At 38.2% G+C, this 26,030-nt stretch overlaps 1 protein-coding gene across 1 annotated transcript in view; it reads left to right on the forward strand.

The window, feature by feature from the left end:
- PREX2 (phosphatidylinositol-3,4,5-trisphosphate dependent Rac exchange factor 2) overlaps window positions 1-24,128 on the forward strand; it is a 288,257-nt gene extending 264,129 nt beyond the window's left edge. Inside the window, exons 39-40 of the mRNA XM_004274946.3 lie at window positions 12,180-12,247; window positions 18,307-24,128. Of these exons, the coding sequence (XP_004274994.1) occupies window positions 12,180-12,247; window positions 18,307-18,352 (114 nt within the window). The 3' untranslated portion in view covers window positions 18,353-24,128. The remainder of the gene's footprint in view (window positions 1-12,179; window positions 12,248-18,306) is intronic.
- Window positions 24,129-26,030: the final 1,902 nt, after the last annotated feature.

Consider the following 26,030-nt stretch of genomic DNA (forward strand, 5'->3'; position numbering starts at 1 on the left):
GTCAACCAAGTCAAAAGAATAATTCATGGAAACAGTCCTGAGTGAGGCCAGTGCCCAGCCTGGGGTCTGCAGAGATGAGGTAGAGCAAGCACATGTACGTTGGTGCTTCGGGTTGAGAACTGCAGAGCTGAATATTGAAAACCAAGATCTCACAAGGTCCAAGAGAGATTTGCTAAATAAAGGTCAGATCTGTGAGAAGCACATGACACAGTGTGGTTCGGCTGGAAAAGGGCAAATACAGATGCAAATGCCAGCAGGTTTGGGAAGGATTTTTTGGGTAGATATTCAAATTTGGTTTTAAAAAAGTAGATCAAAGTAAACTTGTGATTATCCATATCAGGGTTGGGATTTGGGTGCTAAAACATACAGCAAGAGATTAAGCTTTCTGTTTCACTCTGTTGCTGTTAGAGTGAGTTTGCAGTAAGACTTGGAGGAGCCCTCTCCAAGGGAAGACTAAGAGACTGATAATTGATCTTTTTTTTTCTTTTTTAATAAAGTTATTTATTTATTTATTTATTTATTTATTTATGGTTGTGTTGGGTCTTCGTTGCTCTGTGCGGGCTTTCTTTAGTTGCATCGAGCGGGGGCTACTCTTCATTGCAGTTGTGTGGACTTCTCATTGAGGCAACCTCTCTTGTTGCAGAGCACGGGCTCTAGGCACATGAGCTTCAGTAGTTGTGTGACGCGGGCTCAGTAGTTGCAGCGCATGGGCTTAGTTGCTCCGCAATATGTGGCATCTTCCCGGACCGGGACTCAAACCCATGTCCCCTGCATTGGGAGGCGGATTCTTAACCACTGTGCCACCAGGGAAGCCCCGATGATTGATCTTTTTAAGAATAATCCAGGAAAGAGGTCATTATGAGCTGGCTACATATACATTCTTACTACATGGATTTGAATAATCAAAACCTTTAACTTCTTACAGCTGAAAACTGAGATAGATAAAATAAAGATGGGAAAAGTAAAAACAATATTACCTAGGCCTTAATGACTTATTTAAGTTGTTCAAGCCTCTTTAAAATTTATTTGTATATTAATTAACAATAAATGATTATTAGTTATTAGTATATAATTAGTATATATTAATATATATCATATATTTATAAAGTATAATTTTAAAAGACTGAAAACTTAGGAAGTTTGTAAGTTGATTTCTAAGCTGCAGTATTTTTCAGTGTTTATCACTCCCTCCTCCTCTTTTTTGTTAATAAATCCATATAGGATGGGTAGCTTCCTACCTTTGTTGCTTGTTTCTCTGCTCCAAGTTATGACACAAGTGGTTCTCAGACAAAGACCTGATTTCTGCCTTCTTTGTGAAAGATCATGGAGCCTTGGGTCCTCTCTTCATAGAAATTGGGGTGGACTGGTGCCCAGAGGAGATTTTTGCAATATTCCTTCTGTGGCCAATCCTCTTTCAAGTATTCAGCAGTTACAGGCAGTGGGATTAATGGCTGGGATCCAGTCTACAAGCCACCTCTTACCCACGTGGGATCTGAGTAGTTCGAACACAAGTGTGAATCAAAAATCGAACTTTTCTGACCCTTCTGCCTTTTAATCGTTTAGATCCAGCTTTCCAGAGACAGAATGGTTAGAATGCTTACCTGGTTAATGAATAATATTTTCTAAGATCTTTAGTTTCTTTTTGAAGAACAAGGAGCTTTTCAGCATGATTTACTGTTCTTATTTCTAATGGCAGTGTAGACCTCCCTCCATATCTGCCACGGTTTGGTTCCAGGAGCCCCTACAGATAACAAGTCCTTGGATGCTTAAGTCCTTTACAAAAAATGGTGGAGGAGCACAATGAATACAGTTGGCCCCCCATATCCATGGGTTTTGAGTCCATGGATTCACATCCACAGATTCAACCAACTGTGGATCCATGACACAGCTGATTGAATCTGCAGATGCAAAGCCCACAGATATGGTGGCCAACTGTATAGTTTTCATGAACAGATTTCATGATGTAGTTTTAATAGAGTTGTTTATTTTTGTTTGTTTGTTTGTTTTTTTGTGGTACGCGGGCCTCTCACTGCTGTGGCCTCTCCTGTTGCGGAGCACAGGCTCCGGACGCACAGGCTCAGCGGCCATGGCTCACGGGCCCAGCCGCTCCGCAGCATGTGGGATCTTCCCGGACCAGGGCACGAACCTGCGTCCCCTGCATTGGCAGGCGGACTCTCAACCACTGCGCCACCAGGGAAGCCCAATAGAGTTGTTTTAATTATGTGGTTGAGTCAGAAGAAAAGATAAAAGAAGGGAAAGGTAGTATGCCCATGCAATTTGTGGGTAATGATTATAATGATCCTAGGCAGCATTTTTACATAACCAACTGATATGATTAGTAAATGGTTTGAGGACTTCCCTGGAGGTCCAGTGGTTAAAACTCCATGCTCCCAATGCAGGAGGCACGGGTTTGATCCCTGGTTGGGGAACTAAGATCCTGCATGCCGTGCAGTGTGGCCAAAAAAAAAAAAAAAAAAACAAATGGTTTGAGGTAGAAGCTCTAATTTACATTATAAGCTTAAAGTCTCCTATCCTCTAAATTATATGTTCTAAGTATTTTTTGGTAGAAGTCTACCCCAAATTCTTTTCTGACCTTTTTAATAAAAATTTGGATTCTGAAGAATTCTGTCTCCTGACCTCCAGTATCAGGGCTTTATACTGAGCACTAAGGACAAAGACCAAGGACGATCAGCTTCTTGCCCGGCCTCATGGCGGACATGTGTGGGCAAATCATCATGGTGCACCCACAGGCAAGTGCTCTCCGGGGTGCACAACCTCAGTGCATGAGGACGTAAAACAGGGAACAAGTAAACGAGTAGACTGTGAGCCCCTGAATGGCTGGGACACCGAGTGTATGTCACGATGGTATCACTGGTTTCTACATTAATACCCAGTATAGAGGAAATGCTAAGTGATGTTTAGGCAATGAATTAGTTCTACCTAGGAGAACTAGAAAAAGGCTTCATGCAGGAAGTAAATATGTGATAGTAGCCAAGAGCACAGATTCTAGGGCCACACACCCTCAGCTTGAATCCCAGCTCTAGTGTTTACTGTGTGTGTGATTTGAGGCAAGACTCTTAGCTTCTCTGTTGCTTCATTTCCTCATTATTAAGACAAAGATAATAATGGTATAATGCTTGCTTCATACTGTTGTTTTGAGGCTTGAATGCTGAATGCATTTAAAACAGTACCTAATATAGTGAATGACCAACCAATAATTGATTTGGGCCTTGGAGGATAAATGTGATGCAGACATGTAGGGAAAAGGACAGAGAGGGTGTTTAGTAGAGGGAAACCATGAGCAAGGTGTAAAAATTCAAGTCGCTGGCACATCGAGTATAAGAAGAATTATATGGCTGAATTCCAAATGGAGTATACCAGCAGATGTGTTCAGCATGATGAGCTTCAATTTTATTTGAAATCTTTTAAGCAAAAATCTTTCTAGAAATTATTTAATGGAATATCATGAGACTAAAGACAAAAATAATTATACAAAAATACCATATTCCAGTTGGTAAATCTGTTTCTCACAGGGATACGATTTAGAGATTCTAAAACTGGTTAATGTCTTTGGTAGGACTGAACAAATAAGTAAGTATATTGTGAATACTGAGTGTCAGGTTTCTTACTGTCTGAGAAAGAAGTTACAAATAAGGAAAGGGAGAAGCCTGGAATTTAGAATGAACCCTGGGGTACTGGATTGGAACCGGAAGTATCAGCTTGAATGCATGGACACATACACACATACACACAGAGATATAGATAGATGTAGAAAGAAATATAGATGTTTCAGTACGTTTACACTAATCAACTAGCTCAGCCCACTGAGAAGACCTAGAAGCAGTTACACACCAGTAGTAGTAATGGGCATACCCACTGTCCAGATCTTGAGTTCTAAATATCATTCTCCATTAAAAAGAGCCAGGGAAGGCCTTACCTGGTGGTGCAGTGGTTGAGAGTCCGCCTGCCGATGCAGGGAACACGGGTTCATGCCCTGGTCTGGGAAGATTCCACATGCCGCGGAGCGGCTGGGCCCGTGAGCCATGGCCGCTGAGCCTGCATGTCCGGAGCCTGTGCTCCACAACGGGAGAGGCCACAACAGTGAGAGGCCCGCGTACCGCAAAAAAAAAAAAAAAAAGAGCCAGGGATTCGGGCAGTGTGAGAAGACGCCGAGTTAGCGTCTCCCCACAACTAGGGTGCCTGCTAGCCATTGGTGGGAGACCCTGAGGCCCGAGGAGACAGGAGGAACCCCCAAATGAACCGGTAGGATGTGGGGGGAATAAAGGGGGAAGAAAAGTGGAGGCCAGACAGGATCGGTGCCTCTGAAGTCGGGGAGATCAGGAGAGGCACGCAGGAGGTGCCCTCCAGGAGGAGCGGGAGAAGAACAGAGGGCGTTTACCCCATCCATTCGGGCCCAGGGAGCCTGCTAGGCTCCAAGGTGAGGTCCCCAGCCCTCTGAGACCAGGGGTGGGGGGCATGCCTGGCCGCTTCTGTTTCTTGAGCCTAAGCCCCACCCCCCCACAGCCCCCAGGGCCTTTTCCAGCCTGGAAGGTCTTTTAAATATACGCCCCGCCCACCACCCAAACCTCACCTTTGCTTAGACCCCACCCTCCACAGCCAAGGCCTTCCCCCCCTTTTTTTCTTTTCCCTCCCCCCCCTTTTGTTATTATTGTGGTACTGTTGTACGTTCCAGTTGTTGATTCATCTATATTTTTATTTTTAGATTCTTTCTAACATATCTGTTAGTTTCCTAGTCTAATTTTACTTTTTACTTTGTTATTGTTACTTTTTTTATTTTTTTGCCGTCCCATGTGGCTTGCGGGATCTTGGTTCATGAGCCGGGGTTGGGGCTGAAGCTCTTGCAGTGAGAGCTCTAAGTCCAAACCACTGGACTAATAGAGAACCTCAGACCCCACAGAATATTCATCGGAGTGAGGCTTCACAGAGGTCCTCATCTCATCACCAAGACCCAGCTCTATCCAATAGCCTACAAACTCCAGTGTTGGAAGCCTCAGGCAAAACAACCAGTAAGACAGGAACACAATTCCACTCATTAAAAAGAAAAAAAAAAGTGAGATGGCAAAAAAATATGTCACAGATGAAGGAGCAAGGTAAAAACCTACAAGACCAAATAAATGAAGAGGAACTAGACAATCTACCTGAAAAAGAATTCAGAGTAATGATAGTAAACATAATCCAGAATCTCAGAAATAGAATGGAGACACACATTGAGAAAATACAAGAAATGTTTAAAAAAGATCTAGAAGAACTAAAGAATAAAGATGAACTAAAGATGAACAACACAATAATTGAAATGAAAAATACACTGGAAGGAATCAATAACAGAATAACTGAGGCAGAAGAACGAATAAGTGAGCTGGAAGACAAAATGGTGGAAATAACTGCCGAGGAGCAGAAAAAAGAAAAAAAAATGAAAAGAATTGAAGACAATCTCAGAGACCTCTGGGACAACACTAAATGCCCCAACATTCGAGTTATAGGGGTCCCAGAAGAAGAAGAGAAAAAGAAAGTGTCTGAGAAAATATTTGAAGAGATTATAGTCGAAAACATCCCTACCATGGGAAAGGAAATAGTCACCCAAGTCCAGGAAGCACAGAGAGTCCCATACAAGATAAACCCTAGGAAAAACACACCAAGATACATATTAATCAAACTAACAAAAAATTAAATTCAAAGTAAAAATATTAAAAGCAGCAAGGGAAAAACAAAAAACATACAAAGGAATCCCCATAAAGTTATCAGCTGAGTTTTCAGCAGAAACTCTGCAGGCCAGAAGGGAGTGGCAGGATATACTTAAAGTGATGAAAGAGAAAAACCTACAACCAAGATTACTCTACCCACCAAGGATCTCATTCAGATTTGATGGAGAAATCAAAAGCTTTTAGGGCAAGCAAAAGCTAAGAGAATTCAGCACCACCAAACCAGCTTTACAACAAATGCTAAAGAAAGTTCTCTGGGGGGGAAACACAACAGAAGAAAAAGACCCACAAAAACAAACCCAAAACAATTAAGAAGATGGTAATAGGAACATGCATATTGGTAATAACCTTGAATGTAAATGGATTAAATGCCCCAACAAAAAGACACAGACTGGCTGAATGGATACAAAAAGAAGACCCATGTATATGCTGTCTAAAAGAGACCCAGTTCAGACATAGGGACACATCCAGACTGAAAGTGAAGAGATGGAAAAAGATATTGCATGAAAATGGAAATCAAAAGAAAGCTGGAGTAGCAATACTCATATCAGATAAAATAGACTTTAAAGACTGATACAAGAGATAAGGAGGGACACTACATAATGATCGAAGGATCAATCCAAGAAGCAGATATAACAATTATATATGTTTACGCACCCAACATAGGAGCACCTCAGTACATAAGACAAATGCTAACAACCATAAAAGGAGAAATTGACAGTAGCACAATAATAGTAGGGGACTTTAACACCCCACTTACACCAACAGACAGATCATCCAAAATGAAAATAAATAAGGAAACACAAGCTTTAAAGGACACAAAAGACCAGATAGATTTAATTGATATTTACAGAACATTCCACCCAAAAGTGGCAGAATACACTTTCTTTTCAACTGCACATGGAACATTCTCCAGGATAGATCACATCTTGGGTCACAAATCAAGCTTCGGAAAATTTAAGAAAATTGAAATCATATCAAGCATCTTTTCTGACCACAACACTATGAGATTGGAAATCAATTACAGGCAAAAACTGTAAAAAACACAAATACATGGAGGCTAAACAGTGTGCTACTAAATAATCAAGAGATCACTGAAGAAATCAAAGAAGAAATTAAAAAATACATAGAAACAAATGACAATGAAAACACGATGACCCAAAACCTATGGGATGCAGCAGAAGCAGTTCTAACAGGGAAGTTTATAGCAATTCAATCCCACCTCAAGAAACAAGAAAAATCTCAAATAAACAATCAAACCCTACACTTAAAACAACTGGAGAAAGAAGAACAAGGAAAACCCAAAGTCTGTAGAAGGAAAGAAATCATAAAGATCAGAGCAGAAATAAATGAAATACAAATTAAGAAAACAATAGCAAAGATCAATAAAACTAAAAGCAGGTTCTCTGAGAAGATAAACAAAATTGATAAACCCTTAACCAGACTCATCAAGAAAAAAAGGGAGAGGACACAAATCAATAAAATTAGAAATGAGAAAGGAGAAATCACAACTGACACCACAGAAATACAAAAGATTATAAGAGACTACTACAAACAACTCTATGCCAGTAAAATGGACAAGCATGAAGAAATGGACAAATTCTTGGAAAGGTACAATTTTCCAAGACTGAACCAGGAAGAATTAGAAAATATAAACAGACCTATCACAAGCACTGAAATTGAAACTGTAATTTAAAATCTTCCAACAAACAAAAGTCCAGGACCAGATGGCTTCACAGGCGAATTCTATCAAACATTTAGAAAAGAGCTAACACTGATCCTTCTCAAACTCTTCCAAAAAATTGCAGAGGGAGAAACACTCCCAAATTCATTCTACGAAGCCAGAATCACCTTGATACCAAAACCAGAAAAAGATATCACAAAAAAGAGAAAGCTATAGACCAATATCACTGATGAACATAGTTGCAAAAATCCTGAACAAAATACTAGTAAACAGAATCCAATAGCACATTAAAAGGATCATACACCATGATCAAGTGGGATTTATCCCAGGGATGCAAGGATTCTTCAATATATGCAAATCAATCAATGTGATACACCATATTAACAAATTAAGGAATAAAAACGATATGATCATCTCAGTAGATGCAGAAAACGCTTTTGACAAAATTCACACCCATTTATAATAAAAATTCTTCAGAAAATGGGCATAGAGGGAACCTACCTCAACATAATAAAGGCCACATATGACAAACCCACAGCAAGCATTATACTCAATGGTGAAAAACTGAAAGCATTTCCACTAAGGTCAGGAACAAGACAAGGATGTCCACTCTCAGCACTCTTATTCAACATAAATTTGGAAGTCCTAGCCACGGCAATCAGAGAAGAAAAAGAAATAAAAGGAATATAAATTGGAAAAGAAGAAGTAAAGCTGTCACTGTTTGCAGATGACATGATACTATACACAGAAAATCCTAAACATGCCACCAGAAAACTACTAGAACTAATCAATGAATTTGGTAAGGTTGCAGGATACAAAATTAATGCACAGAAGTCTCTGGCATTCCTATATACCAACAACGAAAAATCAGAAAGAGAAATTAAGGAAACACTCCTATTTACCATTGCAGCAAAAAGAATAAAATACCTAGGAATAAACCTGCCTAAGGAGGCAAAAGACTTGTACTTAGAAAACTATAAAACACTGATGAAAGATGACATAAACAGATGGAGAAATATACCATGTTCTTGGATTGGAAGAATCAATATTGTGAAAATGACTCTACTACCCAAAGCGATCTATGGATTCAGTGCAATCCCTATCAAACTACCAATGGCATTCTTCACAGAATTAGAACAAAAAATTTTACAATTCATATGGAAACACAAAAGACCCCAAATAGCCAAAGCAATCTTGAGAAAGAAAAATGGAGTTGGAGAAATCAGGCTCCCCAACTTCAAACTATACCACAAAGCTACAGTAATCAAGACAGTATGGTTGGCACAAAAAACAGAAATATAGATCTATGGAACAGGATAGAATGCCCAGAGATAAACCCATGCACATGTGGGTACCTAATTTATGACAAAGGAGGCAAGAACATACAATGGAGAAAAGACAGTCTCTTCAGTAAGTGGTGCTGGGAAAACTGGACAGCTACATGTAAAAGAACGAAATTAGAACACGACCTAACACCATACAAAAAGTAAACTCCAAATGGATTAAAGACCTAAATGTAAGGTCAGACACTATAAAACTCTTAGAGGAAAACATAGGAAAAACACTCTTTTACATAAACCACAGCAAGATCTTTTTTGACCCACCTCCTAGAGTAACGGAAATAAAAGCAAAAGTAAACAAATGGGACTTATTTAAACTTAAAAGCTTTTACACAGCAAAGGAAACCATAAACAGGACAAAAAGACAACCATCAGAATGGGAGAAAATATATGCAAATGAAACAATAGACAAAGGATTAATCTCCAAAATATACAGGCAGCTCATGGAGCTCAATATCAAAAAAACAAAAAATCCAATTAAAAAATGGGCAAAAGACCTAAATAGACATTTCACCAAGGAAGACATACAGTTGGCCAAGAGGCATATGAAAAGATGCTCAACATCACTAATCATTAGAGAAATGCAAATCAAAACTACGATGAGGTATCACCTCATGCCGGTCAGAATGGCCATTATCAAAAAATCTAAAAATAATAAATGCTGGAAAGGGTGTAGAGAAAAGGGAACCCTCTTGCACTGTTGGTAGGAATGTAAATTGATACAACCACTATGGAAAACAGTATGGAGGTTCCTTAAAAAACTAAAAATAGAACTACCATATGACTCAGCAATCCCACTACTGGGCATATACCCTGAGAAAACCATAATTCAAAAAGAGACATGTACCACAGTGTTCATTGTAGCAGTATTTACAATAGCCAGGACATGGAAGCAACCTAAGTGTCCATCGACAGATGAATGGATAAAGAAGATGTGGCACATACATACAAAGGAACATTACTCAGCCATAAAAAGAAATGAGATTGAGTTATTTGTAGTGATGTGGTTGGCTCTAGAGCCTTTCATACAGAGTAAAGTAAGTCAGAAAAAGAAAAACAAATACCATATGCTAATGCATATATATGGAATCTAAAGAAAAAAATGGTACTGATGAACCTAGGTGCAGGGCAGGAATAAAGATGTAGACATAGAGAATGAACTTGAGGACATGAGGTGGGAGGGGCAAGCTGGGGCAAAGTGAGAGTAGCATCGACATATATACACTACTGAATGTAAAATAGATAGCTAGTGGGAAGCAGCCGCATAGCACAGGGAGAGCAGCTCGGTGCTTTGCGATGACCTAGAGGGGTGGGATAGGGAGGGTGGGAGGGAGGCTCAAGAGGGAGGGCACATGGAGACATATGTATGCATACAGCTGTTTCACTTTGGTGTGCAACAGAAACCAACACCATACTGTGAAGCAATTATTCTCCAATAAAGATCTATTCAAAAAAAAAAAAAAAAAGAGCCAGGGATTCTTGGTGAAGTGGTTAATTCCCAGCTGAGACAGGAAAGATGAGCCTGGAGCATCTTGAGGTTCCAGAAAATAAACAGGTACTCAAAAATGATGGTGGTTCTATGAACAGGACACGAGAAGCAAACTGAAGGAGCTCCCAGCATCCAAAACTGGAGCAATTTGAACAAAATGTTACTAATAATAAAAATGTTGGATTATAATCATAGGATAAAATAAATAGCCATGAATCCATACTGATTTAAATAAATACTTGAATACATAAATTGTTTGGGGAGAAGGGATAACTCTTCTTTACAGAAGCATTCCAGTTCACAAACACTACAGTGGTATTGATGCGGGCAAGAGGCACCAATAGAGGCTAAAATCAGTGAGCACAAGTTTGAAGAGAAGCAGGATGTGGGCATAGTCTCACAGTTTCTCTCACAACAGATTTATTAAGTACAAAAAGAAAGCTGGTGATTTACAGTGGAAAAATCTGGTGGACACAACCTTACCCTAGTGATGAGAGTTAATGTCACTGGTGACAAGACATCTGGACATTATATGATATGATGATGATCCGCCTCAGTGATATGATGCACTAAGAAGATACAGCATCACTTCTGTGATTTTCTTGCCCAAAATACAGATCTTCTATCTAATCATAAGGAGACACCTGGCAAACCCAAAATGAGAGACATTCTGCAAAACAATGACCAGTACTCATGCCAAGTATTAAGGTCATGAAAGACCAAGGAAGCCTGAGGAATTGTCCCAGATTGGAGGAGACCATGAAGATACTAAGACAAAATGCAGTGTGGGGTCCTGGATTGGATTCTGGGATAGAAAAGGAGGACATTAGTGGAGGGAAATGGGGAAATGTGAATAAGACATGCAGCTTAGCTAATAGCATTTCCTGGTTTTGATCATCATACTGTGATTAAGTGAAGGGTTAAAATTAGAGGGAGTTTACCTGGTGGGTAAAATATGTGACCTCTCTGTTCTGCTTGTAAACTTTTCTCTAAGTCTAAAATTACTTCAAAATAAAGAGGGTTTTTTAACTTCATAATTGCAGTTCCTAAATTTCTTCCCATCTGTTTTTTTGCCATACACACCCCCTTTTCCCTATTTGCTTTCCTTTATTTGGTCCATCTTGAGAGAATATACTCTTTTCTTTTTCTTTCTTTCTTTTCTCCTTTTCTTTCTTCCCTTCCCATCCATCAGCATTTAGTAGCAGGGAGAGAGTTTTGGGTTTTTTAAACCACTCTCCTCCATTTATACTCAGCCCCAAACCCTGGTGTTTGCTTCTATGTAGTAACTCATTCCCCTTAGGAACTGAACAATGAATATTTATGAACTTGACAGATTTGCAAAGACTTTTTCATTGCTAAAGCATTTTATCTTTGTACTATAAACTTTGAGACAGAATTCTTATATTTCAGAGATCCACATGCATATGCCTCATCCAGAAATTGCTTTAAACTGTTTAAGGAACGATTTTCTTGATAAATACTATGAAGTTTAAAATAGCTGAATATTCAGCTAAGGACAAAACAGGCTGTATGCATATGATAGAACTGTGATCTCTGTTCCAGGAAAGTGGGGACACAGAGCAGGTATTTCTAGTCTGCTCCTTTCCTGGTTTCAGTGTCTTAAAAGTTAATTGCTTAAATATTGAATAAAGACATAGATGAGATAATAAACAGGAAGCTGTCATTTTACCTTACTTTGGAATGATTTAGATGGCTTTTGAAATAAGTATCAATCCTTTGAAACAATACATCAGTGTATTTTGATTCTTAAAAGCATTAATTCTGAAAATGCTCAGATGATGATTTCTTTCTCCTCATCCAGTCTCTCTTGATGTTAAATATAAATATATTGTTGCAATCAGTACTCTACACTCACATGTTAATGGCATGTTAAATGGTTGCTAACACAATGTAGAGCTAAAAGTGACTGTCCTTACTTCTTTCAGGGAGCAAGGGTTCAGAACACAGCAAAGAATTTGGGAGTCAGGGACCGGACCCCACAGTCTGCTCCGAGGTGAGTGATTCCCCATGTCTACTCTTTCCCAGAGGACTTGCCACCATTTCCCAGACAGCGTCACTTACAGCTAATGCAACGACCCCAGGATACACCCAGTGTAGTACTGAATATACTCATGGAAGTCAGCCTTGTAAGCATTCGGTGGCAAAACGTGATTAGGCTTAAATGCTCTCAGATTAAATGAAATTTTAGGTGAAGCAAACTTAGAGGTAACATTATCAACATGATTCTATTTTTCAAGTTCCTTCCTGAATTCAAAAACAAAACTCCACACAAGCACTACTGAAATCTGTATTCCAACTGTGCCCAACCACCAAGATGCCATTGCCATTTATACTTCTCTGATCGCATGTGCTGTTCCCTCTGGCATGATCACCTGTCCCATCTGTGTCTGTATGAAAAACTGCTACATAAGCGCAAAACCCAACTTAGGGACCATTTTCTCCTTGAAGCTTTGGTTGAGTTTTCTTCCTCTCTGTGTTCCTTTAGCATCTTGTATATTGATCCATTATAGCCTTGATGTGTTGCAGTGTATCGTTCCATGTCTCTCTGCCTAACCTGAATAAGAATGCTTTAGAGGCAGGGAATATTCTTTTGTGCCAACATAGAATATTTGAACTGATTTCAAGAATGCATGAATGAATGAATGCAAGAGCTTTTGGTTCGTTATTCTACCAGATGTTCACAGTGCACGTATCATCATAAGAAAGGACTGTAATCCACCTTTAAAATAAATAAACATGGGAACAGCCATCAAAGATTCGACTTCCCTGGTGACATTAGGGTAGGCAGCCGTCTATCTTGAAGTAGGGCAAAGTTAAATTTCTTTTACATTTGGTTGTTTTTCTGCATTTGCATTTTAACAAAAAGTAGCCCCCTCCAAGCACTGTCACAGGTGAGACACTCTTTGTTTCTATTTACAAAGCAACTACCAGAGTGAGATTGATGACTGCAGCACTTATGAAGTTCTATTTCATTCTGAAAAACTATGTGGGCAGTGAAAGTACTTGCAAAAGGGAAAACATTTTCCCCCTGAAAGTAGATGGAGTGCTCATATTCTAATCGCATTGATTTTCAGTGCCGGCTCCTAACTCTCTTTAATCCTCAAGTCTTGCTACTGTTATCTTTCATAGTTGATGAGATTAGAATCTAAGACTTTCTGTTGCTAAAGAATCATTTCACATAGGCATTATCTCTCCAGCACCTTAGCAGTCATGGTATATTTGGGTAATAAACGAGTGAAGCTTTAAAATTCCAATAAGAAAACAATATAATGGCTCAGCGAGGTCTTCTTAGCTGGGGCTTATAAACACTAATAAACAGTGGGGATGAGACGTAAGCATCCTGATCAATAAACCAATGTGCAAGCTCAACGTGAGAAAAGAAACTGATGAGCTCACTTTGGTTTTTATTGGGTTACGTTTCAAACACTTGAAACACAATAAAACCTGCCAGTTCTAAAGTTGCCATATTTTACAAGGGGGTAACAGCCCTGAGAGAGAAATCTAGAGTAATTTTTCAATTTTAGTTATGCCTTCATTCATTCTACAAACATTTCTAGAGGACCTAAGAAATGAAAAGCATTCTGCTGTGCCCCACGGAGAATGTAAGCATGAGACAGAAATCGTTCCGGCCCTCAAGGAACTTTCAGTTAAAGAGGGATGAGTGAAACACAACCACAAGAAGAGGGAGAAAGTGAGAAACACTCTGTGAGGGTGCAGAGAGGTTGCTAAGGACCACAGAGCATCTGGCATCCCTCCCATCTGGCAACCAGGATTCCTGTCCCAAAGAGAGCAAAGTGAAGAACACATCTGTCTCTCCAGGCCAGGCCCTCCAAGGGAAGACTCGGGTAATGTTTCTGGAAACATCTTCACGGAGATAAAGTTTGCTGTCTCTGACTGACATAGTATTTGACTCATATCCCCAACGAATCTCTATTATAGTTTTCCTTTCTCCATTCACTGCCTTTCATTTTTAAAAAATTCACTCAGCAAACATATATTGAATTTCTGCTGTGTGTTTGTAGATATGAGGCACTTTGATAAAAGCTAAGGATAAAGACATAATCCCCTCTACCAGTCAGTGAGGTGTCATAGAGCAACAACTGAATAAAATGAAACTAGTATACAGTGTGTGTGTGTGATAAGAACCATGGCAGTGCAGCCACTATGAAAAACAGTGTGGAGGTTCCTTAAAAAACTAAAGTTGAACTACCATATGATCCAGCAATTTCACTGCTGGGCATGTATCTGGAAAAAACGAAAACACTAATTCGAAAAGATATATGCACCCCAATGTTCATAGCAGCAGTGTTTACAATAGCAAGACATGGAATCAACCCATGCCCATCAACAGACAAACTGACTTAAGAAGATGTGGTATATGTGTGTGTGTGTGTATACACACACACACACACATTGGAATATTACTCAGCCATAAAAAAGAATGAAATTCTGCCATTTGCAACCATGTGGGTGGACCTAGAGAATATGCTGAGTGAAATTAGTCATACAGAGAAAGACAAATACTATGTGATATCACTTATATGTGGAATCTAAAAAATAATACAAATGAATATGTATATAAAACAGAATGAGACTCGCAGACATAGAAAACAAACTTGTGGCTACCAAAGAGGAGAGGGAAGAGGGAGGGACAAATTAGACACACAGGATAATAGATACAAATACTATATATAAAATAGATAAACAACAAGGATTTATTGTATAGCACAGGGAACTACACCCGTTACCTTGTAATAACCTATAATGGAATAAATCCACAAAAATACTGAATCACTGTGCTCTACACCTTAAACTAACACAATACTGTAAAGCAACTGTACTTCAATTTAAAAAAAAGAACCATCACAGGAATGGCACAGATTGCCATGGGAACACAGAGAAGGGGCACATAACTCAGCCTAAGGATGGAGGGGAGAGGTTGCAGAGTATTCCTTCCCCAGTCAGCATGGTAATCAATGTCTTCCTCAGCTGATGCAGTGACACCAATGCCTAGAGAACACGTCCCGTTCTGAGAACTACACCTAGATCTCTATGACTGATGGTTGAATGTGATTTAAGAATGATGCAGGGTGAGGCTGGAGACATAGGCAGGGGCTGGATCAGGAAGAGACTTGTGCAAGATATTGAAGAGTCTTGATTTTAACTTGAAGACAATAAGGAGCCATTAATAAACAATCTTTCTGGAAGATTTGGATTTTAGAATTTATGTCTGGCAACATTAGGAGGAGCCATTTGGGGACAACTAAGCCTGAAGGCAGCAGATGCTTTGGACACTAATTGGATGTAGGAGGTTAGGGAAAAGGAAGACTCTAGGAGGACCACCAAATCTCTGGCTTGGATGACAATGGTGAAAGGTTCTAGTCACTGAGATAGTAGATGGAGGAGAAAGAGCGTGCGTGGGAAAGATGATGAGCTTGACTTGGTGGGATGGCAGTAAAGTGCAGCTGGGCATCCATGTGGAGATGTTTTTGATACAAATGAGGTTCCTCCTCCTTGTAACTAGCATATATTGACTGGCCAGAACAATAAACATATCTTCACCAAGAACCAAATATGACATTCCAGATGTAACGGCGCACTGGTCTTATTTTCTATTGCATTACACACTTTGGAAACTACTTGTGTAATGAAAATTTGATTTCCTTTATTTACATACTTGGGAGACAGCATATTGTAGTGGTTAAAAGTGAAAAAAATGATTTGGGGTCCCGTTCCTGCCAGGTGACCTTATTTAGTCAGGTTATTTATCTTCTCTGAGACAGTTTTTGCCCTCTGTTAAATTAGGAGAATTGCCTTGGGTCAGAGTGTTATTGATAATTTAGCCTTGAATAGAGGCATTCACTTTGTGGTCTCCTTTAACACGGGTTTTATTTGTGCCATGTAGAAAGATGAAGGGCATGATCTATAGACTGAAGTTGGAAAGTTCTGTTCTCTGCAGACTTAAATTTGGGCTCGAAATACCAGCTCCAGGATGGCTACCTGAGCCCAACAGGAAAAGGAGAAAGTGGACCCAGAAACAAACGTTTTTTGTGCAGGGCCCGATGTGCACGAGTGGGATGTGAATACGGCAGGGGCTCCAAAATGCTGGGCAAAGTACTCCCGTGACCTAACTCTTTAGCTGACAAAAAGCAGATGCCTCAGCAGAGAGCAAAAGTCCAACTCGTACCTATCACATTTGACTTACAAACTTCATCTGCCTGTGCTCAATTCCCGAAGCCCCACCATTTCCATGACAGATGTGTCTGAACTCAGATAACCCTGAGTTACTTCCAAGAAGCCTCCCCAAAAGCTGCATCTGCCCAGCTCTGCGGTACCCAGAGCTATTACTTTATTAGGTGATCACAGGGCGTAGCCTTTTCTCCAATTTGCGAGACAGATATTGCAAAGACTGCTCTACCCGGTGGCATTAGTTACGCTGTGTGAAAACATGCAGTGCAAGGTGATGGAAAGTGACGTCTTAGCCCAGATCTCAAGGCATAGGACATTTGCCACCCAGCTGACTGTTCCTGTTCTACGTAAGTCCACTGTGCCTTTTCACTCATTAAGCAGCACTTTCAGGGAAATAAAATGATAGAAATAAAAGAGGAAAAGAACTTTCCCATCATTCTATTATTCCAGCACTGGGAACGCAATTTGAAGCAACACCATATCCTTCAGCTGCAAAAGCAGCTCTTAAGAATATCAGCTCAGCTTAATGTATTCTTTTCTCCGGGAAGGATGAAATAAGTTTTCTGATGTGAGATGTCCTCATTTCAGCGTTCATTTTCTTCCATGGAGATGACATGTACAGTATTAACCACCTTCCAGACTCCAAAGGCAGTAACTTCTCTTTGTTTCCAGAGTAGGAAAGTTCATTTTGTTAACAAGGTTTCTAACTAGATATTAAATCCTTTTCATTCTCTCCCCTTTGATTTCGAATGACCATGGGATTAAATGTTGAAGGGAGAGGAAATTTATAATTTGATACATTTGTCAACAACTCATTTAAAGTGTGTTCAATTTCATCTGTAAAAGAGTGAGTCACCACAGCAAGTCCTGGGTTTGGAGTGCTTTTAAAATGGAGCAAAGTTGAAATCTGCACCTTAAATTTTTAGATCATCAGACAAAGCTCTGAAGTAGGACCAGCGTGGCCGTGGGCATTCCTGAGGACTACAGGCTTACAACCAGCCACCTTAGATCAGCTTGTATTCTCTCAGGTTCTGCCTTAATAGTGGGTGTGCCCTGGGTATTACCATTGCAGTGGTTATATCCCCCTTTATTTGAGTTCTGGAGTTAGGATTCAACCATTCAGAAAAACGTGGACCACTAGAACTTGTATAATCCTACTAGTTCAGTCCCCTGAGCTTTGCCTTCATGCTGTATGGTTTCAAAAAACTAGACCTGCGATGCAAAGAGAGAGCATCTTGGAGCATCTCTGCCAGTTCCAATGGATTCCTTAGTCCACTTGAATCTCCACCTGATTCTATTGACAGATGAGTGACAGTGTGGGCAGAGCTGGACAGGTATTCCTTAGGAAACACCAGCTAATCGTGCCTTGATATTCAGGCCTCAGGACTGTGCCACATCAGCCTAGCCATGACCAGCTGCCAGAGCCCCCAGGATGGCACAGAAGGAAGCAAATTTCTAAGACGAGTCAGAAAATCAGTAACCCGTAAGAGGTAGATGCTGTCTTGCTACAAGATAATCGTGATAGACACGATGGTAATTATCTCCTAGAATTCGGAGAGTCACTTTTGCTACCAGCAAGGTGAGCAGCCTGGGTTGGCAGCACTGCAACAGAAGCAGCTGGTGTAAAAACGGCAGCATCAATAGGCATCTAGATGTGCAAAGAGACATTGGTGTTTTGTAATAACAGAACCGGAATTTTGGAGTTTGCTAACGCACAGGCAATTTTTAGTGAAATTGGTGACATGATCGTGACTGACTCCCAAACCAAGAAATTATTGTCAATGTATTTGTTAAACAAATAAAAACATGTCAAGCAATGTCAATATGCCGGGCTGTTGTCACACCTTCCCATGCCTTTTGTAGGCTGTACAAGCTGTGCGAGCCTCCTCCCCCAGCTGGAGAAGAATGAGGAGACTCTCCACGGGACCAGGCAAGCAGAAGCTTCTGAACACTGGACTAGACAAAGGATGTGCTGGCTAAACATTCTCCACTCAACATAAGAAAATGGATTTTTTTCTCTTGGTCTTTCATCATGGTGTAAATAATTAATGTTCAGCTTACACTTAGATATTTGTGCTGGAAATGGATGGAAGTCCATTCAGACAACTCAGCTTCACAAACCGATCTTTCATGTGTGTTAACGTGAACGATCCATCCCTGGAGATTACGTGAAAAAATATCAGAGATAAAACGTTAACCATTGTGCCTCCTTTCCCATTTATTAAAATTATTGTGTTTTCTTTCCTCTTCTCCAAATGGAGCACGTTATGTTCGATATTTCCGTTTGAAGAAGTCTGTCATTGAAGAAATGTGGTCACACTTTCCAGATCATCACACAGAAATGTGACAGACAATAGAGACTGGGTGTCTTAGGTTTTCTGTCTCCCACTTGCGTCTGAGAAAGTAGCTTGCGGGCGAAAGGTGAAGAGCATCCTTTACTCTTTCTAAGGGAGTGTTTCTCAGTAGAGGAGAAGAGAGCTGATTGAGGTCTCCAGCAAGACCTTCTTCCAGCTGCTTTCAGGGACCCTTTATGCTCATGGACAGTTCCAGGGAACCATGCTGTCCTTGGCCTCTGAAGTGGGCGTGGCTTCCTTGGGCGATGCGTCCTGATGCTGCGCCGTAGGTGTCCAGGAGATGGGGAGAGGCAGGGATGGGGGAGGGTTGGAAGGAAGACTAGGGTGAAGGAGGGAAAAATAAGCTTATTTAAAAAGTCAACCTTTAAATTTGAAAGATACCTAAAGCTCTTATTTTATTAAAGGCTTTCATATGAGATGTCAGACTCCTAAAAGAATACACCATGCTGAATGTTTTTCTATCAAGGTAATATATATATATAAGATGAGAAAATAAAGCTTTATTTGTTGAACTTTAAAAGGACTGTTAGAGACCTTGATAATTTATGAAAGTACAAGGTGTATTCTATTTTCATGCTAAAGTTTACATAATGTTTATCCTTTCTACATTGATAAAATAACATTGTTTTTTTAGCATAATGAATATAGTAATATTGATTTTAAATCTGTAATTTTCAAAACAATTATGCCCTTCCTGTGATTGTGATACTTAGGTGGATTTAGATTAATTGCTTATGTTAAATGCTTTTCATAACTAAAGTATATACAAACCATTATGAAATTTTAATTTATGAAATTTGAAAATAGTTTTCAAACACTTATTAAAAAAACTTTCATCACTAGCGATTGTGTATTGAATCACAGAAATACTGGGTTGCATATACATGAGGCCTTTATATACTGGTCAAATTAATAATAAATGTTATTCAGCACAGAAGCACTTAAGACTTTTATGCTAAGTACACATCTATAATGAAAAATAAACCAGCATCAGAGATTTCAGAGAAAAAGTTGAACACTTTGAATTTAATGAAGATATGACCTTAATATAAATACCTACATGAAACATATTCTTCACTTTCAGGGGTTTAACATTCTTGATACTATTGCAAGTGACCCTGAAGGTCCATGAAATTAGTAAATTGTGATTTTCGTGGACTGAAATTTTGATTACATTTAACACAGGGCTAATGAGTGAGTAAAACTGATTAACCAGCAAGTACTTTTCATGTTGTCGTTACTGTTTTCTAATCACTACCCTAGAAGCAGTGTTCCTTATTAGAGGCATGAAGAGATCACTTAAACATTTCAGTCGTACTTTGCTGTTTCATCGGGGAAACCCATCTGCTATTGTAGTATTTACAAATCAGCATATTTTAAGATCAAATCTCTATATAATAGGGTTACTTAATATTGTTTTAAGGGTTAAACATGGTGTAAGTGTACCATCTTATCAGAGTGCTTGGCACTTATTAAAATCTCAGCAGTTAGTGATGACTTATATTACCATCAGTCACTGTGATTTTTGATTGTAATAAAAACTGTAGCTAAAACCTAAGTAATTTCTACCTGCCAAGCAATACCTCCAGGTGCTTCACCCATACTTTGTTGTTATTGCTTCATTAATCCTAATGGTGATCTGAGGTGATATTCTTTGCATCACCCCCATTTTACCGTTGAGGAAGTAAAGCAAAGAATAGTCCAGTGACTTGCCCAAGATCACATGGCTGACAAGTGGTAGAAGCAGGATTTGAACCCAGGAAGTCTGTCTTCTTAATACATTGTGCTGCTTTTCCTTATTAATATAGGAAATGTAATATTGCCAATTATTTGTTAGTAAAGTTGGAGTTATGTGTGGTGTGGGCCATTCAACTATACATCTTATACTGAGAAAAAAGTGAATTGAAATGTGTAAAATGCCTTTAATATATGAAAACCATAGGATTCCCTGGACATTTTACCATTCTGGATACACATTATGAGGTAACCCAATGCTGTTGCAATCTGAAAAAACATGATATATCCCTCATAATTGAAGATAACAGTTTTAGATATGCTTTGAAAATCTGGAATAGTACATTATATAAAATTTGAGTATGATTCCAAAACAGTGATAACAGTAGAAAATGTCAAATGAGTGAATTAATAAAGACAACTCTTCAGCACCATGATGTACCTCTGTGTGACGTCGGACATTTAACTGACCTTGAGTTTTTAGATGAGATCGGGTATGTTCAGGGTGGTATGACCATAGACTGGCCTTGAGTTTTTAGAATGGGTTTACCTCAATGCTCACATACTCCTCTGCAAGCAGTGTACCTTTAAACATTTACAAAAGCCTGCTAACAGTTCTTCCAAGTTCTGACGACTTTGAAGTTCTGAGTTTGGACATCTGCCTCTCTCCACCTAAAAGGGAAGGTCACACCTAGAAATTTTGGTTCTTAATATGGGACTGATTCATAAATACTTGTTAACTAGTCATTCATGGTCAATAAATCTTAAACATTCCATCATATCTTATAAAGTTTTCTCATTAAGTATTACAAAATTTAATATATTATTGAAAGTGTGAGTAATTTGAAGAGACTAGAATTTTACATCTACTTTCATTACATTTAACAAGAAAGAAAGAAAGAGGGAAGAAAGGAAGGAAGGAAGGAGGGAAAGAGAAAGAAAAAGAAAGAAAGAGGAAGGAAGAGAGAAAGAAACATGGAGGAAGGAAGGAAGGGAGGAACTTTTGTACTAGTTTTACTTATATTGGATATGTAATTTTGAATTTAGAGTATAAGCTTTGTTTTATGAACCAATATCCCCATTTTGGAAGTCTCACACTATTTTCTGTCTTTTCAAATCATATTCTACCAGTGGCTTAGATTCACTGTGTGTTCAGTGGCCACTGTTATTGCAGCAACAATGTTCAATTTAAAAGTAGGTTAATTTCTCATGATACTATAATACATATGACATTACATTGATATTGGTTCTGAGTCTACTAATTTAAATTTTGTGATAGTTAAATTCAGAATGAAATGATACTGACCTTGGCACTAACTGTAAAAGCCAAGAAAATGAATGGGTAAAATAATCCCTAAGGGATATTAACTCATTTAAGAAACCAAACTACTTTCAACCCTTTGGACACATTTTAACAGCAAAACTAATGTTTCTTGACTTGGAAGCATTCAGTTGAGTTAGTTACTCTATGTATTTGAAAATAATAAATTTGCAATTAGAACACCAAAGTATTCTTTCGTTAGTTCACGTAGATCTTTTCCTATGTAGCATGATTTAGTGCAGAATAGAGGGCATACTTTTATTCATCTATATTTTCAGTAAAACATAAGATTGAAATTTAAAATGATCTTTATTTAAGTCATCTTTTACATTTTACTTTAAAGGTCATTTTTAGATTTTCTTCACTAGCTGTATTTAGTAACAATGAAACTAACCTTTATCATGTGACTAAATTGCTTCTGAATTTTCAAAAACTATGTTTCATTTTTAAAGGCTTATTTTTAAGTGAATTATCGTACAAAATTATACCTCAATTACTTTCCCAAAGTGAGTAGTAGTTATTTCATTAACATGTATATATATTAACATTAACCAGTTTGCCAAATGAATTGTCAGTTGCCCTGCATAAACATGAAAGCAAAAGCTTTGGAAACGATTTAGGATGATCTGAACCTCGATTAAGAAAATATTCTGAACTTTATCAACTTTTTTGAAGGGTTAGGGATGAGCCTCAGAAAAGTTTCACCCTTGATGAAGCAGATGAGGTGGGGTAAAGTTCCAGCAGGCATCTGGGCCAGGAGTGGGCTTAGGCTGGTTCCTTTTACATACAGTGGCCATAACCTTTGTAGGTGCTGTGATTCCATAATAGTTATCATGGTTAGTCTTTTGTTTTCAAAATTTTTACTACGTAAAAGCTTTGCTTTTAACAGTGATCTCAGCGTTCATATTGCCAAGCTGTGCTATGCAGACACATGGCCTACTTCACTCAGGATAGCTTGCTTCTCTCACTGAGAAGAGATGTCTGAAGTCTACTAGGTGTACTAAGAGATATATATATATACACACACACACATATATTTATAATGTTTTGTTTTTACGGTAATACATTATAAAACTTACTTAGATTCTTCTGTCTTATTTTGTATGAACTATATAGTTGTTCAATATGTTGAATGTCTGTCTAAATATGCCGTAAGCATACCTGGTAGGCCATCTTTTGATCACTGGCACTAGTTTACTGCTCCATCTGGAGTCTATTGACCTGGCTTTGCCGTCAGAAGAAGTAGCCAATTACGAACAAAATTGTTGAATTCTTACATGATAGTTCTAGTTTGAATAGCTAATTTGGGATGCAAACAACAGAATAAATATTATCCACTCATGTGTTCATTCAACAAACGTGTTTGAGAATTCACTTTGTAAAAGGCACAGCCAGTGGGCCTCATTTATGTGTTGCGTGTATTTGGTTCAAAAATCTTAACAGTATCTCCGCTGTGTTAATCTCCTCTGTGTCTTTTACTTGGAATGATATTATTTGTAACACAAACCTATTCTAATACCATGTATGTATATATACTGTGTGAAGTCAAGAATGCTAAGTAAGTAAAATGCCCTAGAAAAAGTACATTTGAATTTGAGTATCTAATGCCTCAAGCAAATTTACTAGAGTTTCAGATGAATATATATTTTTGTAACTGCCAAGTAAATGAGTAGAACATAGCTTTTTGTTTAAAGAATATTTTTATAAGTATTCATTTACCCAGTATTCATTATTTTCAACATTAAAATATCAAATTGGTTCTATAAATAGTGATTCTTTTGAATATATTCATATTTAACATTGTATAACACCCAAACTGTAATGACAATTTCATCCAAATATATTATTATAGTAGTCTGTTTTTCCTTTGTAAAATATACATGTAACATAGTTTCAATCACTCAGTATTTTGTGTGTGTTAAAATGATCAAGTGTATTATGTATTTTATATCATTTATTTTTGTCGGCATAAAAAGACTAGAACAGTGACATTGTATCATACATGTCAAAAATAATAAAGAGAAATCTAGTATGACCATCTCAGTTTCTATCCATTTAAATTTAACTAATTTCTATTATGTTCTCACCTGTTTAGGAGACACAAATATCCATGAAACAGAGCTTTTCACCCTTTAAGAATTCACAAGCTCAGTAGAAGAAATTTGATAAACATGTGAAACAAGTCTACAAATATGACCCAAGGTGAGTTGTAGAGACAGTGACTGTTAGAAAAAGAAGCTAACTATGAGCAGGAAAGCTTCATGGAAGATAAGAGACTGTGTGTTCCCTGAATTAACTAGCCAATCTACCAGGGTTTATTCAGTACCTGTTATGGATAAGCTCCTAGCCTAGTTGCATAATATATGCAATTATAAATGCATATAATTCCCAAACTCTGCAGTTAAAGAACTTGGTATATATTGATGATTAACGCAGTGCACAAACCAAAATTGTAACTACCAACATAAGGCAATACACACTAATACAAAATGAGAGGTAAGACAATGAAAAATGGGTACTATAGAAATTCGAGGAATTTATCAATAGATTCAATCCAACATCTCTTTATGGGACACCTAGGAATTACTTATCAGGTACTGAGCTAAGCTGGCTATTTAATCCATATATGGATTAAATATATATAGCTATTGCACATGCGGAGTTTACTGTCTAGAAGGGGAAGACTGACAAAAAAATACAGAAATAATGAGAGATGGCTAGGTCAGCTTTCAGCATGTGTAAGATTAAGCAATGGAAGAAGGGAATGCAACCTTTTTAACAAAAACATCATGCATACAGGTGAGATGCAAATGTGCCAGATATTTTGGTGAGTTGGTGAGTAGATCAGTTTGGATAGAGGATTAAGATTTGTGAATGTGGTAAGTAATGACGTTGAGCTTTTATCCTGTGTTTTTGGCTATTAATATAATGATTTTTAGGAACTGTCTGTTTAGATGCTTGCACATTTTTACTGAGTTTGTTGCTTTTTATTATTGCTTTATAAAGTTCTTTATATACCAAAAATCAAAACAAAAAAAGATTTGTGAATGGAATTTGATAGGGATTGCATTGAATTCCATAGATTGCCTTGGATTGTATAGTCATTTTAACAATACTGATTCTTCCAATCCAAGAACACGGTATATCTTTCCATCTGTTTGTGTCATCTTCAGTTTCTTTCATCAGCGTCTTAACAGTTTTCAGAGTAAAGGTCTTTTGCCTCCTTAGGTAGGTTTATTCCTCGGTATAGTATTCTTTTTGATGCAATGGTAAATGGGATTGTTTCCTTAATTTCTCTTTCTGATCTTTTGTTGTTAGTGTATAAAACTGCAGCAGATTTATGTGCATTAATTTTGTACCCTGCAACTTTACTGAAATCATTGATGATCTCTAGTAGTTTTCTGGTAATGTCTTTAGGATTTTCTATGTATAGTATTGTGTCATCTGCAAAGAGTGATAGTTTCACTTCTTCTTTTCCAGTTTGGATTCCTTTTATTTCTTTTTCTTCTCTGATTGCTGTGGCTAGGACTTCCAAAACTATGTTGAATAAAAGTGGAGAGTGGGCATCCTTGTCTTGTTCCTGATCTTAGAGGGAATGCTTTCAGCTTTTCACCCTTGAGTATGATGTTAGCTGTGGGTTTGTCATATATGGTCTTTAAAAATGTTGCAGTATGTTCCCTCTATACTCACTTTCTGGAGAGCTTTTAGTCATAAATGGATGTTGAATTTATCAAAAGCTTTTTCTGTATCTATTGAGATGATCATATGGTTTTTATTCTTCAGTTTGTTAATGTGGGGTATCACACGGATTGATTTGTGGATGTTGAAAAATCCTTATATCCCTGGGATAAATCCCACTTGATCATGGTGTATGATCCTTTTACTGTATTCTTGGATTCGGTTTGCTAGTATTTTGTTGATTTTTGCATCTATGTTCATCAGTAATATTGGCCTTTAGTTTTCTTTATTCGTGGCATCTTTGACTGGTTTTGGTATCAGTGTGATGGTGGCCTCATTTTTTCACAGAACTAGAACAAACAATTTTTTAATTTGTTTGGAAACACAAAAGACCCCAAGTAGCCAAAGCAATCTTGAGAGAAAAAAAAAATGGAGCTGGAGGAATCAGGCTCCCTAACTTGAGACTATACTACAAAGCTATAGTAATCAAGACAGTATGG

This window comes from Orcinus orca, chromosome 17, assembly GCF_937001465.1.
Source record: "Orcinus orca chromosome 17, mOrcOrc1.1, whole genome shotgun sequence".
Taxonomy (NCBI): Eukaryota; Metazoa; Chordata; class Mammalia; order Artiodactyla; family Delphinidae; genus Orcinus; species Orcinus orca.